This window comes from Cervus elaphus, chromosome 33 (genome assembly GCF_910594005.1).
Source record: "Cervus elaphus chromosome 33, mCerEla1.1, whole genome shotgun sequence".
Lineage (NCBI taxonomy): Eukaryota > Metazoa > Chordata > Mammalia > Artiodactyla > Cervidae > Cervus > Cervus elaphus.
In genome coordinates, this window is record NC_057847.1 from 54165763 (window position 1) to 54184057 (window position 18295).

The following is an 18295-nucleotide window of genomic DNA, read 5'->3' on the forward strand; positions in this document are numbered from 1 at the left end:
TATGAGTTTTAAAAGTAAAAGAGCTAAAGTGAGGTTAGATTGCGGAGAAAACAACAGGCAAAATGTGTGAACTTTAATCCCCAACAGGACCTGTGTCATTTAATATATTAATGCACAGAAAAAGATTGGATGGGACCCATGCAAGTCTAAGATGGTCATCACTGCTATTGCTCAGGTTTGGGATATTTTTTTAATACTTTATTTGGCTGCACTGGGTCTTAGTTGTGGTAATTGGGATCTTCCATCATCATTGTGGCATTCAGGATCCTTTTTTACTTTCTGCATGCCAGATCTAGTTCCCTGAGCAGGAATCGAACCCAAGCCCCCTGCACTGGAAGGACCAAGTCTTAGCAACTGGACAACCAGGGAAGACCCAGGTTTGTGATTTTTAACTACTTCAGAGACTCTTCAGGTGAGTGGGGTCGCGCATATGCATTTGTTTAACTCCGACACTGCATCTTAAGTTATTTGGAGCAGTGATAACAGGAAAGACGCTCAAAATGTAGGTAAAGAAAGAAGCGAGCTTTTCCACAGGGTTCCGAGGTGACCAGAGGGAGGGAAATGAGAACGCGCTGGCAGAGCAGGCGCTCAGGAGGTCGGAGCTGCACGGCAGGTAGCGCTGGCAGGGAAGAAGTCCAGTCCCTGCGGGGACCCTGAGGCTCCGCAGACCGGGGAGAGGAACGGAGACCACGAGAGAAGGGATTGGCAAGAAACTGCAAACTGAGGCTGACCCAGTAAGCAGCGAAGATCTTCTAGAAAGAAAAGAAGGCATGAGAGCTTACAACCAGACTAGGGGTTGAGGAAAGTGTACTAAAAACCTTCAGGGGAAGACAGGGGTGCGGGCCACAGATGGGAAAGGTGGGGAGGTGGGCGGCAAAGCGAGGTCCTCGGGCAGTGAACAGGTAAAAAGAGGTGCGGGGGTCCAGAGCCCACACGTGGTGATCTCCAGAGGGCGGGAGCGGCCGCTGAGTCAGGGACCCGCAGCGTCCCGGCAGCGCTGGAGGCGGGGTCTTGAGCGCGTGGGCGGACCCAGTGGGCGGGGCATGCGCCTGACGCGCCCCGAGGCCGCTGCGGCCGCGGGCCGGGCGGGGCGGCGGCGGCGGCGGCTGCGGCCGCGGGGGAGGGGCCCGGCGTCAGCGCGTCGCCGGCTGGGCCGCGCCGGTGGCCAGGAGGGAGAGACTAGGAGGAGGAGGAGGAGGAGGTGAGTAGGCTCCGGGCTGGGGAGCCGCGCGGGCCGCCGGGGAGGCGGGGAGCGCAGCCCCTCCCCTCCGCTCCAAGGCGCCCGCCTCGCGGGGCCGCGCGGCTCGGAGTTCCCAGAGGGGTTTTGGCGGCGGCGGCGGCGCAGGGAGCCGGGGGAGGGGGGGGGGCGGAGCTGAGGGCCGCGCGGGCGGCGTGCTTCCCGGGCGCACGCGCTGCGCTGGCGGTGCCGCGGCAGCCGCGCGCCCTGAGCCGGGCACCCGGGCTGCTGCGTCTCAGTCCTGCTGCACACTGGCCATTTTCTGACTCCCTTTTCTTGGGTTCTGCGTTTTCTGCGAGCCGGCTTCCCGCAGCTCCGCGCGCCGCTGCCGCCTCTTCGCTCTGCCGCGGGAGTGGGTGGGGGTGCGTCGCCTTCTGGCTGGGAGGAGGGGGCCAGGTTCCCGGGCTCGGACGTAGGGCCCTCCTCGCTGATCTTGAGACGGCCGGGCCGGCGGTCCTTCGCGCCGCGCGCCCGCAGGCCTGCCTGAAGGACCCTTTGCGTCTGGCCCAATTGTCGCCCTCACTTTCCTGACCTCAGGAGCCCCTTACTTAGTCTGCAGAGACTTAACGACCTCACTCACTCTGAGCACCCCCGCCACTTCTCTCCTGTGAGGATCCAGCATACACTTTGTTCTAATCGGGATTCAGGCAGTTTGTCCTGGTGGAAATGTTCCCGGAATTAATCCTGTAAATCCAGACACGTACCCAACAGCGAAGTTGCAGTACTATAGTAATTTAACCTTTAGTCTCGGGCGAGGTGGTTTTTTTTTTTCCCCTTCTCCTCTCTGGCGAAGGCAACTTTATAGAGTCTTCTGAGAACTGTACTGCATTAGATTATCTTCGAGATAATTCTTAAGTTAGCGCCTGGAGGCAGTGTGATGGGAGGTTCAAAGAGAAGGCTATGCACTTTTTCCTCCACCGTATCACAGTGTGAAGTGGAAAACGTGCGTTGACGGTGATTTTCCACATGAGGTGGGTTGCAGAGTGCAGCCCCCGTGAGCCGTGGCTCGCCTTGGTTCCTGGGTGCTACCCCTGAAGTTGATTTTAAAGCTCAACAGAATGGTCAGGTAAAGGAGCTGCTCAAAGAAATCCAGTGTAATTCAATAGAGCCATTTTATTGGATTCTATTAACCTGTTTAACCTTAAACTAAAGCGTGGCGGGAGTTTCATGTAGGAACCCACATACAAAGTGTAATACCGAATTTTAATTAGTGCGTTCCAGGTTTGATGTGGAATAGTCTCCTCAGCTCGCACTGCCTTTATGCATTTTCCTTAGGATCTTGTTTTAAAGAAACAGTTTTAGTATAGAGGGTGGGAGGAGTACCCTTTGAATCAGGAAACTTTCTTTGACGAACTTGAAAACTGGATAGGTAAACTCTGAACCTTGATACTGAGATAAGGTAGGAAACTGAAGCTTATAGCATTACCACTTCGAGAACTTAAGGCTTCTTTACTCTTGTTTTGAAACCATGTTGACGTCTTAATTTCACTGACTGCAGAAATACTGAATTTTCTGTGTGTGAGGAACTTCAGCACCTGATGATTAGTTATTGATTATTAACTTAATTCAGCGTCATTATTTTGCAGAAAGTAACCCAAGTTTCCTGAAGAGATTTAACATGAACTGAAGAGAACTAGTTGACTTAACTGAACACTTAAGTAGATAGATAATTTAGACCTCCACAGTGGATACTTTTGTACCAAAATTTGTTTTGATTTTGATGTCTTAAAAGCCAAATAATTACTTTTAATTTTTTCCCCATATTTTGAGCATATGCCTTAGTTTGTGATTTGGACTTATTAGATACAAATTATATTTAAGGAGTGTTTACATTTTACCAATTGAAACAATAATTTCCAGTTTGTTTGAATTTTGTAACTATTTTCATTTCAAGAATGTTTATTCATATTCTTGATTCAGGTAGTCTGTGCCAATTCCAGGAGCTTGGCATTTTAAGAATCATAGAGTTGCGATGTATGTAACCTTGATATAATAAAGAAGAAAGGTCTGTACGCATGTAGTCATTGAATTCCAGCATCCTCAGCATCCCTTTTCTTAGTGGTCCTCAACCCAGAAGTCTGGAGTTCTTGCTGGCCTGGGGTGAATTCTTTGCATCTCCCACTGCAGTGGTTACTGCAGGCGTTTGTAGAGACTTTCTGGCTGGTGTGCACTTTCCCTGGTGGGGGCTTCCTGTAAGATGGACTGCCCTTTATTCGTCTGTGTATGCTTCATGTCAAGTGTAGTAGGTCCTTTGTAAATGCTTGTGGTTTTGTTGGACTTAATCAAACTTAAGGTAGCAGAGTGTCTGGAAGTCATGAATGATGATATTATAAACTTGAAATATCTCATTTCCGTTTTTGTGTTGAATCAGATACTCTGTTAGGCTGAATTCCAATACTGAAAGAGGTAGCATGTATCTAATAATATTTTAGAAAATTTGAGGGAAAAGCTTAACATTGAGAATTTTATTCTTTAACATATGTTATCCACTGTGAAATCAGGGAAACACACTGTTACTTAAACTTTTTGATAGGACACCACGTAGAGCTAAAATAATGCAGTTTTTCTACTGGAGCAAAGTTTGAAAATTGTGAATTGAATGATCCTAATTGTTACCATAGGCCACATTTTAAGGCCACCTTCATTTCACTTTATAAAGATAAATTTTTCAGTATATAAACTCCTGGAAGCAACATGACTTTCAGAGTTCAGACTACCTTTACAAGCTGTCCTTAAATGATACTTTAAACAGTTTTTGGCTGATGTGATGTGCTTCACGATGGATATACTGAAAAAACAGAGCAAAAACCCCAAACGAAAACAAAAAAACCAAGACCCCACTATATTTTCTTTTTCTCTTAGACTTATATTTTCTTTCTTTAATAGATTATTATAATGTTTTGTTTATTTAAAAAAAATGAGGAAAATTTTCAAGCAATTCTTTTGGAAAGTACCACCACTCCACCATTTGAATAGCCTTGGCAAATAATGTTTGGGCAAATGCAAGGCTGTTTCCATAGTGTTACTTCTGTTTGAATATGTTGAGTTATATAAATAGTAGTCTTCACAGGGACATTGTCTTTGGACTACATGCACTTTTTCCCCCTCTCCTGGCACTGTTACTAAAAACAGCTGTATAGTAAAGTATGTATGTGTTGTGTATGTGTTAGTTGCTCAGTCATGTCTGACTCTGCGACTCCATGAACTCCTCTGTCCGTGGAATTCTCCAGGCAAGAATACTAGAATGGGTTGCCATTTCCTCTCCCAGTAGTAGAGTATGATGGTGCTTAATTATAGGGAGCAAATAATTTCTCTTCTATCATTGCTGGTTCCTATTCAGTCCCAGGCTACCTGGCCTATCCACTCCCCGTTCTGTCTTTTCTACCCAGTTTTTGAACTGATTTTTAAGACTGAAAATACCTTAAGATCCTCAGCCCCTTCAGGAAGTGAAACCTGGAATTATTCCAGTGCCCTGAGCATCCATTGCTCACTGAGATATGATGTCTTCTTATATCCTTTGCACATACTCAGTTTGACTATGAGATTCTCATTTTGAAAAACGCTTTTACTCATCAGGAGTTTTGAAACATATGCCATAAACATCTTGGGGAAGTATATGTAAAGCATGTAGAATATAAATATAGATTTAGATGGAGTTAGGTTATAGAATCAGACAATTGGTAAGAATTAGGAAGAATGTCTAGTCCTTTTCTCCCACTCTTGAAGGTCACACTTAGTCTTTTAAATTTAAGAATATAATTTTGAGTATTTATTTTTAAAAGTAAAGCAATTCCACAGTCTTTCCTTGCTATTAACTAGTCCATAGAGTTGATGTGTTTCTTGTATTACTCTTGTGTGTGTTTCGGATCCTCTACGGACCTGAACCTTGTCTTGAGCCTGCTCAAGAGCTGTCCTTGCCTGACCATGTCTGTCTCCTTGCTGTCCTCTCTTCCCTTGGAACTGGGGCCTGGTGTTATCCACGGTGGATGGTTGGGGTCCTGCTTCAACGGTGACAGAACTAGCAGAGTCAGGATGCTTTGATGCTGCTTCTTAGGCTCACACTCACTGGATTGACTTGTCAGATATTGAGAACAGGACAGCTGAGAGCTGGGCTCTTTGGCTGTTATAATTTCAGCTTTTTTGAGGGTCAGCTTTTCATTTGCGTCTGGTACTAGAACACCCTGGTCACATACTCATTACTTCCTGACTGTTCTGCTCTTGGTTCTCTGCCTTCTTAGCTGAGTTACTTACTGGTTTATTTTTATCAAATTTTAGTGGTAGCTAATTATTTTCAAGTGTTTGATTTTCTACCCAGATCTTCTTGCAGTTTTGAGCTTTCATTTGACCAAGTATCTATTATTCCACCAAGTTTCCCATAGCGTGTTTTTTCATTATCTTTCTTTCCTTCTAGACTCTATATTCCTCGAGTGTTGGGACTGAATTTGTGCTGTTCCTGACAGTGTCCTCAGCACTTACTGCAGTACCTGACACATAGCAGGTGATAGACAATACACAAATATCAATTGGATGTAATCAACAGTAAGTCTGTTATCGGTGTTGGAAACCAGTGTTCATATAGAAATTGAGAATTCACATAAGATGTTTAGGCGTTTCATTGCCATCATTAGTACCAGAGAGTCTGTGTATTTTAAATTATAAGCATATCCATATACAAAAATCAGTCATAGTCATCTGGCAGGACATTTGTTTAAGAAGAAAAAGTATGTAGTTTTTACTGTGTATTGTTAGGTATTGCACATTTAGAGTTTTCTTGAGTTTGATTAAATGTATATTTTTTATATTTCTTACAAATAGAAGTTTTATGGCACTATAAAGAAGTGAATTTAATGGCCCTATTTTTGTTCATTAGTAATTATGTACTGTAGAGTAAATTCTCGTTAAGAGGCCCTTAAATGCCTGCTTATAAAAAAGAGAGACCTCTTTGATTTTGTTCTCCATACAGTCCCAGTTATTGTATTGAGGCAAGTCATCAAACTCTTTAGTAGTCTAAAACCTTTAATTTGGTTTCAGAACAGTAGTCGTGTATTGAGTATCCAAATTACCATGTCTTTAACAAGTAATGCAGACACTTATTAAAAAGGTAATGACCATAACTTTTCTTGTAGAATTTCTTGTGCTAATTTTTTAAAGAGGAGTTTTGAACTAAATTTCCCGTGAAGGCCAAAATCTCATACTTTTAATGATGGTGAAGTATATGTGTAGTGTAGAGAGGAAGGGGTGGTAATTTTTGTAGTGGTATTTTTAAGTGGACAGTTTACTAATTATATTGAGGTAAACACTTTATAACTCTTAAGAGGAAAACTTCAATTATCTGAATGAAATGAGGTACGTGAAATTAATTCAGATAAGTGAGGGAATCCTTAGTGTAAATGATGCATGTCAAGGGACATGACCTCAATCTTGAATTTTTTTTTTTCTTCTATAAATCTGTCAGCTGGTTTTACATTACTAGATTCTGATTCTTTTTGGTCATGCTGGGAATCATTGATGGAGGAGGTAAGGTTTGCTCTGTAATTTTTTTTTTATCTGCCACAGAGGGAATCCAGAATATGGTATTCTGTGACAAGTGTAATTGCTCATCTCTTGCCTGTAATGCCTAACCTTTTAGGTGGTACACCACAGCCTTCCATTTTGTCACCTTCCTGTCAAACGTCAAGTGTGTGGGGGGACTCCTTGAGAATACAATTGGTTTGAAGTTAAAGCCACATTCCTCTGTCCAAGCTCAAGATGTTTTGTATTTCTGCAAGTTCTTACAACAGGTTGTGAAGGTGAATTGAGCTGGATAAACCTTGATTCTTTTCCTTTCCACCTTGGGGTTTAATGTTAAACAACAGTTTGTACTGTAAGCCCTTGAAATAGAAACAAACAGTGGGCATAACCCTTGACTTTTGCAAATTCTAACTTGAAATTAAAATTTTTCTGATTGATTAGAGTGCTAGTGTCTTAGGGTAGTGATTTCTGCTGCCATTTACTGAGGTTTGCAGCATTCCTGGGTTACTGGCATCTGAAAGTTATTGTGCAATCTGTAGATAGCCTGTGGCTATCCTGTGGGCCTTTTTTTTTCGTTATTTTGTTTTTAAACAGGTAGGCCTATTTTAGCCACAGAGATGTGTGCCATCTGACACCTCTGTAACTGAATTTTATTTCTTTCTTCACCATTACTTATAAATGCTTTACTTAAAGCACCTTAGAACATGGCTTTTTATTTTCAGCATGCACCAGCTTCCTTTTCATCTCTTGATCTTTGAGATGCAAGATGATTCATATGTTGATTGCCTTGGTTAGAGTTGTTATGATATCAGCAAGCTCTGTATACAGACCTTGTGAACAATTCCTAGGTCATTGCCTTCTTTAATATATGCAGGCCATGTAATTGAAGAGTTTAGGCTTCAGAGTGAGTCCAGACTGATTTTGACTGTACCATTTGTGAACAACATGTCTTTGGGGGAAGTTAGTTACTTCTCTGGGTTTCAGTTTTTTCATCTGTAATACTGGAATAATATCAGTTGAGTGTATTGAGTATTTTTTTTTTTTTTAAAGAGAAAGCTTATCTGTATTGATTCATTGTCCTGTTCACAGCTAAGTGTTTAATAATGTGAATTAGTGAACTATTTATCTGGATCATATACTGTTTTAAAGGGAAGTAGACTTTGTTCTAGTTCATGACAGAAACAGTCAATTAGCAAGAATTATTACAAATAGAGGCCTTGCTCAGTTGTCTTGTTCAAAACTATGTAAGACTTTTGTAACCATCAGTCTATTTATATGCAAAGGGTACGTTGATATTTGGTATAGGAAAGCAGAATGTTTACTGTACTCCTAGGAGTGAGACAGACTTGGATTTATTTATATAGATGATCTAACAGTTGGGTCATCTTGGGCAGGGTACTTTACTTTTTTGATTACAAGTTTCATCTGTAAAATGGTATTAAAGCATAAGAGTTAAGATGGGAAAAAGGGATAATAAAAAGGTTGTTAAGACTAATATGAGGTAGGCAAAATACTTAAAGTAAAAGTGAAAGCCACTTAGTCGTGCCCAACTCTGTGACCCCATGGACTTTACAGTCCATGGAGTTCTCCAGGCCAGAATACTGGAGCGGGTAGCCTTTCCCTTCTCCAGGGGATCTTCCCAGCATTGCAGGTGGATTCTTTACCAGCTGAGCCACAAGTAAAGCCAGAAGCCATAAATACTGGTAATTATTGACACTTTGGAAGTGTGGCTTTAGTTCTCTGCAGTTCAGGCTTCCTCATCTGTGACATGAATGTCAGAGAATTGATAGAGTTACGAGGATTAAATGACATAATACCTGTCAGAGGTCATTATATGTTAATCGCTACTGTTATTTATTATTAATTCACTTTCAGAACAAAATGGACCAATTTCGAGTTAAAAGGAAATAATTCATACAGGTATTTAGTGTATTTTTTATGGTGGAGGGCATTTACTATGGATTTGAAGATGGCAAGTTATCATTCATTAGCTTTCAGTGTTTTTTTAAGACAGCAGTAGTCCACAAGTTGTGGTATATAAGCCTGTTGGTCAGTCACTGTGACCCTTTCAGGGGGATCCATTAGGTTAAAACTGTCTTTATGGTAATACTAACTTTTTCCTTTTCCACTGTTTTTACATTTCCTCTGCTAATACTAAAGGTAAAACTGAATATCTTAGTAGATATTAAATGTCAGTAACACCAGACTCTACTAGTAATCATCATATTCTTCACTGCTATGCATTCATGGTTTTTTAAAAAAAAAAACCCCAAAACAAAAACTCAAGCCTATTTTACTTGAGTGTCTTTAACGAAGCAGTAAAAATTATTAGTTTTATTAAATCTTGAAACTTGAGTGCATTGTTTTAATATTCTGTGTATGATGTTTGAATATTCTATATATGTTTGATATTTCATATGTGTGTGTATATATATATATATATATGATGAGACAGGACATACGCAAAAGGCACTTCTGCTGTATATCCAGAGTATTTTATCTCAAGGAAAACACTTAAGTATTCTTTTGAGTTGCAAGCTGAATTAGCCATATTTTACATGAAGTATCATTTTTGCTTGAATACCAGACAAACCATGATTATTCAGACTTAGATATCTGGCAGTCATTTTCTTGAAAATGAACAAAGCGATCTTTTGTTCACTTCAGGAGAAAACGATCAACAATATTTGTTGCTGATGATAAAATTTTACCTTTCTGGGGAAAATTAAAATTTTGGAAATCTTACCTCAGCTGCTGTGTTCTTGTCAGTTTCTCAGTACTTAAAGAGTTTTCCAGTGGGATGGGTGGTGATGTTATGAATGTGCATTTTTGCTGTGGTGTTAATTATGTCAGGATCTTCAATGTTTATATAACTCAATGGACATGAACTTGGGCAAAATTCAGGAGAATGTGAGGGACAGGGAGGCCTGGTGTGCTATAGTCCATGGGCTCGCAAAGAATTGGACATGACTGGGTGACTGAACAGCAATAACTCAGTGAAACAATATTTTCAAAGTGATCAATATTCCAAAATTATGGTAAAAGACCCTTATAAAAAGCATGTAACAGAATACAGAAAGCTTATGTGCTACTCAATTTCATATTACAGCTAGCCCACAGACGACTCCTCTACTTGTCAAGTTTTGGTGTAGTATCAAAGAACATTCATAATTATCTGAAAATGATACTAATAGTACTATATGCTTCCTTTTTCTCACTGCATACTTGTGTGGCGCTGTTTTCATGTAGTTCAGTCAAAACAGGTATCATAACAGATTGTATGTAGAAGCAGATAAGAGAATCCACCTGTCCTCTATTAGGTTAAACATGAAAGAAATTTGCAAAAGTTGTAAAGCCGTGTCATTTTTAACGCTAAAGTTTTTTTGTATAGTAATTTTTCAAAAATATATTCTCATATTAACATGTCATTAAAATTTTAAAATGAATCACTCAGAGGAAAGCAGAGCATATTCTCTCACAAAACTGGAGCTTAATCATTGTCTTGCACATTCTAGAAATGGAAAATAATTCTGTTTCATTCAACAGATATTTGTAGAGTGTATATGAATAAGCAGTTTCCACTCTGCAGGAACTCAGCCTTGATAGAGATGAGATACATGCCTGCATTTTCAGATACTAGCAGTTTACTGAAACAAGTGCTTTAATAAAATATTTAATGTTGCATTTTTTTTACCTAAAAAAAAGACAGTAAACTCTAAATTCTATTTTATTACCTGATTTTCTTCCCTTTAATCTGTAGAGCAAACTTTTTTTTTTCTTGTTAATATCTACAGATCTATGATTTCATTTTATAATAGTGAAAAATTGGAAACAGCCTGTGTCCATGGATGGGAGAATCAGCTTAATTGTGTGGTATCTCATATCTCAATTTTTAAATTATAAGTCAAGCTTAAAAAATTTAAGATGAATCAGTAGTTAAAATTTTCTCCTTTAATTCTTAATATAGTAAGTACTGATAATTATGACTCATATTAACAAAAAAAACTCTTGGGAGTCCTCAATTTTCAAGAGTGCACAGTCTTGATACTAAGAAGTTTGAAAGCTGTTTAAGGAAATTAGGCTAGATTCATCAAGTGAAAGTTCTAAAGTTGTAATATTTTGCATATTCCTTTGGAATATGGACTACTTACCTCTAATTTCTCTTTCTAGTTGTAAAGATATGTCACTTGTTGGAGTTCATTCTCCAAGCAGGCAGAAGTTTCCTGTGTGTGTTTTTAAAAAAGATTTTCGTTTTTATTTAAGATTGATGCTAGCTAGATTGTTGCTACTCAGAATTGAGATAATGGTTAATGGTGATTCCATCAGTGTATTCATTCTTGATACCACTCTTTTGGTTGTGAGCTGTTCACGCCGTTTTAAGAGCTGTTCTCCATGGCAGGTTCTTCAGGATTGCAGTGAAATCCCCTCTGCTGAAAATAAACTGCCATTTTCTCTGAAATCTTCACTCTAGGCTAATTTGTCTGCTGTGAAGTCTTCCTGACATTTCATTGCTAGTTTTTAGATGGTCAGTCCACAGCTTATGAATGTGTTTGTGAATTAGTTATTTGCAGTAATATAATATGCATTAGAGATGGGTTCTATAGTGCCATTAATACTATGGACATAGCCTTGTTTTGGATTATTAACATCTTTCTGTAGGGAATTATATTCTGACTCCTGGAAGTCTAGTCAAAATCATTACTTCATTGCAGTCCCAGTGGCAAGAGACCCCCTTTTTCTGCTTGCAATAGAAATAGGAGTGCTAAAGCTTTTTTTTAATAATATTAATCTTTATTGGAGTACGGTTGCTTTACAGTGTTGTGGGTAAAGCTTTAATATAAGCAAGAGAGGCATTCTGAATCAGTATTCGAGATGCAGGTATCCTTGGGACCCCAGGTGTGTAGAAAGGGTGGTAAGTAGCTCTCAGATGAAGCAGGTATAGAAACTTTCGGCCAACCAGCAATGGTGGAGGGAGAAAAGAGAAAGGATGTTCTGGATGCTGCTTGGGAGTGATACTAATAGATACCTTTTTGTGTCAGTTGCTAAAATAAGGGATGGGTAGTCTTAGGTTGGGAGATCCACTGTATAGAGTTTTGTTGTGTTATACTCCTATGTCTGGTTGTTGTAGGAACTGAGCTCGAGAGGTAGAATGACACACTAGTTGACAAGGTTGAAGTCATAGATTTATAGGCCAGAGGTTTGAATGTAGTAGGAAATTGATGAACTCCAGGGGTATTCATGATCAGAAGAATGGAACCCAGGAGGGTGATGAAGTATGCAAAATGTTCACAAGGGCCCCAAACAAATTCACGTTACATGTGGCTGCTAGGGCAGGGGTAGAACTGGTAATCGGCTGGCAAATCAAAGAATGCTGTGATTCAGACTACTGCCTTAGAGTCTCTGGTAGGAAATACAGACTTTTGTAGAGTGGTGTCCATACAGGGAGCCTGCTATGGGGAATGGTGGATATATGCCAAAAATGGAGAACCAGGAAACATGGGGATACAGACAAAGCCAACTTTGGAGAACCAGAATTTGACCTGAAGTTGAGCTTGCCTCCTTCCTGCCCAACGGCATTGGTGGCCCTTTGGAAAGAGGCAAGACTGGGCCAAAGCGGGAAGCAGAGGGACCATGGTTAACTCTCTGCACTGGAGTGATAGACCTACTGAAGAAATACTTACTAAACCAGTGGGTGGAAGTAAGGCAAAGACACTAGATGTCGTGTTACCTACCCACTAAATGTTCTCTAGGCCAGGGGTCAGCAGACTTTTTTCAAAGCACCAGGTAGTAAATATTTTAGGATTTATGGTTGATTATGGTCTCTGTTAAGGTGCCATTGCAGTGTGAAAGCAGCTAAAAAAATACATAAATGAATGAGTAGTTGTGTTCCAATGCAGTTTTATTTATGGAGACTGAAATTAGGATTTCATGTAATTTTCACATGTCTCAAAATATTAATCATTTAAAAAATTTTTTTAAGTCATTAAAAATTATAAAATCCATTCTTAGATCATGATTATCTAAGAACAGGCAATGGGCTAAATGTTGGGCCATGGGCTCTGGTTTGCTGATCTCTGTTTTAGGCAAATAAATGACTGTCAATTGTGATACAGAAAGCTTATTAGCATTACTGAAATAGATGTTCTCTAGGACAATGCTGTTGGTGACACTGTCTTGTTTTATAGGTGGCACTGATGATAAAAATCTGTTCAAGAATTTAGATGTGACATCTGCAGCAGGTTCAGCTCTCTCAGCTATAAGACAAACTGGATACTTCGTAAAGATTTTCATCTATTATACACAGAGAGCCAAAATCCGTTACTGAAATTGTCTGGGTGAACTGCCTGCTGGGTCCAGTGATGCACTAGTAGACAAAGAAGTTGAAAAAGAAGGCTGGCCTGTTTGGATTACTGGCAGAATGTGACACCAATATGGCATCAAGCCCTGCTGTGATTCCAAGGACTTCATGACTGAATAAAGATGATTTTTTTTTTTGAGAGGGGGTGGTTGAAGTAAATTTGATCTTTACTTTGGGAATGTGTAATATATTATGATTCCATAATGATATATGGTAATCGCTTTGGTAATCAAACCTTTAAGATCCTATTTATGGAAATTAATATAGATATCACCTTTTAGTATTGGGGTTTCTTACACTAAGGGAAATAATGTAAAGAGAAGTATCTCTTAGCTTAACATCTTTTTTAGCTTAACCTGAAAAACATCTTAAGCATCTCTTTTAGCTTAAACTAAAAAGGTCAAAATAAGGACTGTGATTTCATGTGGAAGTTTTCATTTGGGGAATTTTTGAAAGTTTGCTCTCCCCTAGAGTGTGTAAATAAAGGCTTCTATTTGCTACTGTAACCAGAATTTTCTAGGAAAATATCCTTTTGTGTAGGCTGTTGGAACTCAATAGTAAGTAGAAAATCATGCTGTACAGTATTAATGTGCATAGAACATAATATTATAAATTAATACTAACAGCTACTAATAATTAATAATGTCTTCAGACCTGTTAACTAAATTCACTTAAAATGATTTAATGAGCATGTGTGAACTGGAAATAAACCTATGTAATTTCTAGAACTATTGAATCACAAGAAAACTGGAGCATCAAAGTGCTCTCTGAACCAAAATCAATATTTTATTTGGTTAGAATCCCTGCTTTTCGTATACATTTGTTTATATCAGTTATCGAAACATAGCTCAGTATTCTTGGGCTTCCCTGGTGGGTCAGCTGGTAAAGAATCTGCATGCAATGCGGGAGACCTGGGTTCAATCCCTGGGTTGGGAAGATCTTCTGGAGAAGGGAAAGGCTACCAACTCTAGTATTCTGGCCTGGAGAATTCCATGGGGTCGCAATGAGTCAGACACGACTGAGTGACTTTCACTTCATAGAGGATTTGAAAACAGTGCTGAGAAATGAAGTGGGTGGATTCTCTTAAAGTCAAATCCCATTTTTTTCCTCAGTGAGTCTTCAACAATTTTTTTTTTTCCATCTAGCATTCAACAAAAATCCTGGCAGCCCAGGATATAAAACACAGATTTTATATCATTCATCTACCTAGAAACATTTTCTCATGACTTACCTGGAAACCTCTGTTTAGGGTCTGTACTATCCGGTTTGTCAGTGTGACATGCTACTACTGCACATTTTTGGTCAGAGTGCATTGCAGCTAACATAGCCATCCTGCTAGGAAAAAAAAGTCTGTGGATTGCTGAATAGTGGAAGTTACAGACATCTAATTTACAAGTCAGATTAGCGATCAGAGTCATGCGATAGCTTTATGTGGAGTTGATTTCATTTCATGGTTTTTAAGCTATTTTTTCACTGAAGCAATGCTTATAACTCAGAGACAGGTGTGTGGTAGCATTTGAAAGCCTTAAACTTTTGAATCTGTAATGAAAGGAATGTTCTTACAGATATTCAAATCCTAAAACTCAGGGGTTTTGAAATAAGATGCTTTGTCATTCATTTATTGTGCCATAATTGAACTCCCCTGCAGATTTTATTTTGGATCATTGTGATTAATATTTGGAAAACTTTCCCATTTTCAAATATAAGGCAGTTTAGGAAAGACTGTGATTGTGTGTGTTTAAATAGAGCAGCAAAACACTTTATAAATAAGTTATATTTAATAAGAAATATGTGAATTTAACATTGGTAGACCAAATTGGGAATTCTACTATTGTCTTCTGGAAACTTTCCACAATGAGGAGTACACAATAAATAGATCCCTTTGTAGATTGCAGTTACTATTTTTTCCTAAAGTAAACTTTTTTCAAAATATACAGAAGAATTCATAGCTATAGCTTGATGTGTGTGGGTGTTCAGTCGCTAATTTGTGTGTGTGTGTACCCAGTCGTGTCTGACTCTTTGCAACCCCATGGACTACAGTCCACAAGGCTCCTCTGTCCATGTTTTTCAGGCAACAGTACTGGAGTGAGTTGCTGTGTCCTCCAGGGGATTTTTCCCAACACAGAGATCGAACACATAGCTTGATGTGTGTGTATGTTCAGTTGCTAAGTCATGTCTATCTCTTTGTGACGCCATGGACTGTAACCTGCCACTGTACTCTGTCCATGGAATTTTCCAGGCAGGAATACTGGAGTGAATTACCATTTCCTCCTCCAGGTGATCTTCCTGAACCAGGGATCGAACCCACAACCCTTGCATCTCATGTATTGGCAGGCAGATTCTTTACTGCTGAGTCAGCTGGGAAGCCATATAGTTTGATAGGTTACAGTTACTTTTATTTCACCTATACTTATTGAAATAGAGAAGACACCTCATAGAAGTGAGTATTTAAAAAAATAGTTCATTGCAGAAAGGAAGTGTTATTTACTGGGCTTTGAGGACAATTGCAGACAAGAATCTGTGTTAATTTTTAGATGGTTCTTGGGCCAATAAGCCACAGTTAGAACCAGACATGGAACAACAGACTGGTTCCAAATCGGGAAAGGAGTACGTCAAGGCTGTATATTGTCACCCTGCTTATTTAACTTATATGCAGAGTACATCATGAGAAATGCTGGGCTGGATGATGCACAAGCTGGACTCAAGATTGCCGGGAGAAATATCAGTAACCTCAGATATGCAGATGACACCACCCTTATGGCAGAAAGTGAAGAAGAACTAAAGAGCCTCTTGATGAAAGTGAAAGAGGAGAGTGAAAAAGTTGGCTTAAAACTCAACATTCAGAAAACTAAGATCATGGCATCTGGGCCCATCACTTCATGGCAAATAGATGGGGAAACACTGGAAACAGTGAGAGACTTTTTCTGGGCTCCAAAATCACTGCAGATGGTGATTGCAGCCATGAAATTAAAAGACGCTTACTCCTTGGAAGAAAAGTTATGACCAACCTAGACAGCATGTTAAAAAGCAGAGACATTACTTTGCCAACAAAGGTCCATCAAAGCTATGGTTTTTCCAGTGGTCATGTATGGATGTGAGGGTCGAACTCTAAAGAAAACTGAGCTCTGAAGAATTGATGGTTTTGAACTGTGGTGTTGGAGAAGAGAGTCCCTTGGACTGCAAGGAGTCCAACCAGTCCACCCCAAAGGAAATGAGTCCTGAATATTCATTGGAAGGACTGATGCTGAAGCTGAAATTCCAATATTTTGGCCACCTGATGCGAAGAACCGACTCATTGGAAAAGACCCTGATGCTGAGAAAGATTGAAGGCGGGAGGAGAAGGGGCCGAAAGAGGATGAGATGGTTGGATGGCATCACCTACTCTACGGACATGAGTTTGAGTAAACTGTGGGAGTTGGTGATGGATGGGGAGGCCTGGCGTGCTGCAGTCCATGCGGTCGCAAATAGTCGGATATGACTGAGCAACTGAACTGAACTGAACTGAAGCATCCTTATATTCTAAAGAGTAATGTGGGGCTTAGTAAAAGAATAAGATTGTGGCATCCACTCCCCATATCAGAAGCGAAATTAGAAAAGGGGTTTTAAAGATGTCATTCAAGGGCTTCCTTTGTAGTCTAGTGGTTAAGAATCTGCCTTGCAATGTAGAGGACACTGGTTCGATCCCTGGTCTGGGAACATCCCGCATGACACGGAGCAGCTAAGCTCATGGGCCACAGCTGCTGAAGCTCAGACATTTTAGAGCCTGTGCTGTGTAACAGGCCACTACAGTGAAAAGCCTGCACACTGCAAAGCCTGCAACTAGCTAGTGTCCCCTGCCCCTGCTCGCAGCAACTAGAAAAAGCCCATGCCCAAGCACAAAGGCCCAACAGAATACCTGACTCCCCCCCGCCCCACCCCCCGCCCCCGCCCAAAGTGTCATTCAAGTGAAGAATTGTTAATTTAGTAGAGAGTTGATTGACATTTCCCTGTTTCTTTTCCAAAGGACCTTTTATTTCCAGCCCAGGATTTGGGTATATCTTCCAGAAAGGTAGATTGGTATTTAATTTCTTGTCTAGATATTTAATCAGCTTCAGAATCTCGTTTCTTGATACTGCAATAGCACCTTCTGTAGACTTCTAGAGAGATCATGGCATATGTTTCCTAGAGTTCGGGGCCCTTCCTTAACTGACTCATTTCTGGAGGGGAGGAGAACAAGTTGAGTTAGTTAGTTGGCATGTTGAGTGAGAGGGCAGTAGTGGGAAGAGCTGATGTTTGCATCTAGTGTGGTGAGCAGGCTTAAGTTTTTTTGTGGACCAAGTGGGTGCCATGGGAAGTAACCAGGCTTGAGGTAATCTTGATGGCTCCTGGGAAGGCGGACTGCTTGCCCTATAAGGGGATTTTGGGTAGGATAGTAAGAGGCCAGCCTTAAAGTGCATTCCCCACACCAGGGAACTATTCAGGGTGGGAGGCTTGATGTAATTTAAGGCCCCCCTGCCGTGAAGACCTGAAATGTGCTGTCCAAGCTGGGCTTTGAGAATGAGAGGAGATAGCTGTCAGAATTACATAAGGATAGCAGATGATCTTACTTCATGGCTATCAAGTAAGGCCCCGTTAAAGTAGGCACGTGGGACACCTGTCCCTCTCCTATCCTGATCTGGCAGAACCAGGAAATGAAAAAGGAAGTGGAGAAAAATGAAAGAACCAGCAAGGATTTTGAAAGAAGCTGGTTATGTTCTTCTTCTTGCCTAGGTTGGCTGAGGTTAGTATATGGATACTCTGAATAAGATATGAAATTGAAGGTATAAATTGGACTAGATTATACTTTGCAATATTTGAAAATGACTGAGAAGCAGTCGTTTTATCTGGAATGTTACAGAGACATGGGGAAGTGAGACCCAAAAGTGCATATTTGAAGTGATGAAATTAGAGCATATATCCCATTGAGTTCAGTATATGTGGTTGTTGTCTTACTTTGATAGGATTTTAATTTAGTTGAACAAACCTTTAAGTAAGGTACCTACAATTTCATATGTAGGGTACTCAGTTAAGCATTTTAGGTAGATTTTCTGTCTTCAGGGGGTTTCTATTTTAGTGTAGAGGTAAACTTAATCCATGGCAGAGCGACATGGGTACTCGGGACCTATAAGTGGCAATGCTCTGGGAATATGGAACTGAAAACCACTGGGGTT

The 18295-nt window shown here is 40.3% G+C and overlaps 2 protein-coding genes across 6 annotated transcripts in view; one reads left to right on the forward strand and one right to left on the reverse strand.

Moving 5' to 3' along the window:
- Positions 1-970: 970 nt before the first annotated feature.
- On the reverse strand, positions 971-14437 carry LOC122688516 (proline-rich proteoglycan 2-like). The gene is made up of 2 exons (XM_043894531.1): positions 14338-14437; positions 971-1716 (listed from the first exon to the last, which is right to left on the reverse strand). The coding sequence occupies exons 1-2, from the start codon at positions 14435-14437 to the stop codon at positions 971-973; spliced, it is 846 nt and encodes a 281-aa protein (XP_043750466.1).
- GTDC1 (glycosyltransferase like domain containing 1) overlaps positions 1106-18295 on the forward strand; it is a 449516-nt gene continuing 432326 nt past the window's right edge. For 2 of the 5 annotated variants that reach the window (XM_043894878.1, XM_043894876.1), the window contains exon 1: positions 5649-5776. The gene's annotated coding sequence lies outside the window, so the exon portion shown is untranslated. Of the gene's footprint in view, positions 1199-5648; positions 5777-18295 lie in introns of those variants that run through there. The other 3 variants (XM_043894879.1, XM_043894877.1, XM_043894880.1) reach the window with 2 other exon arrangements.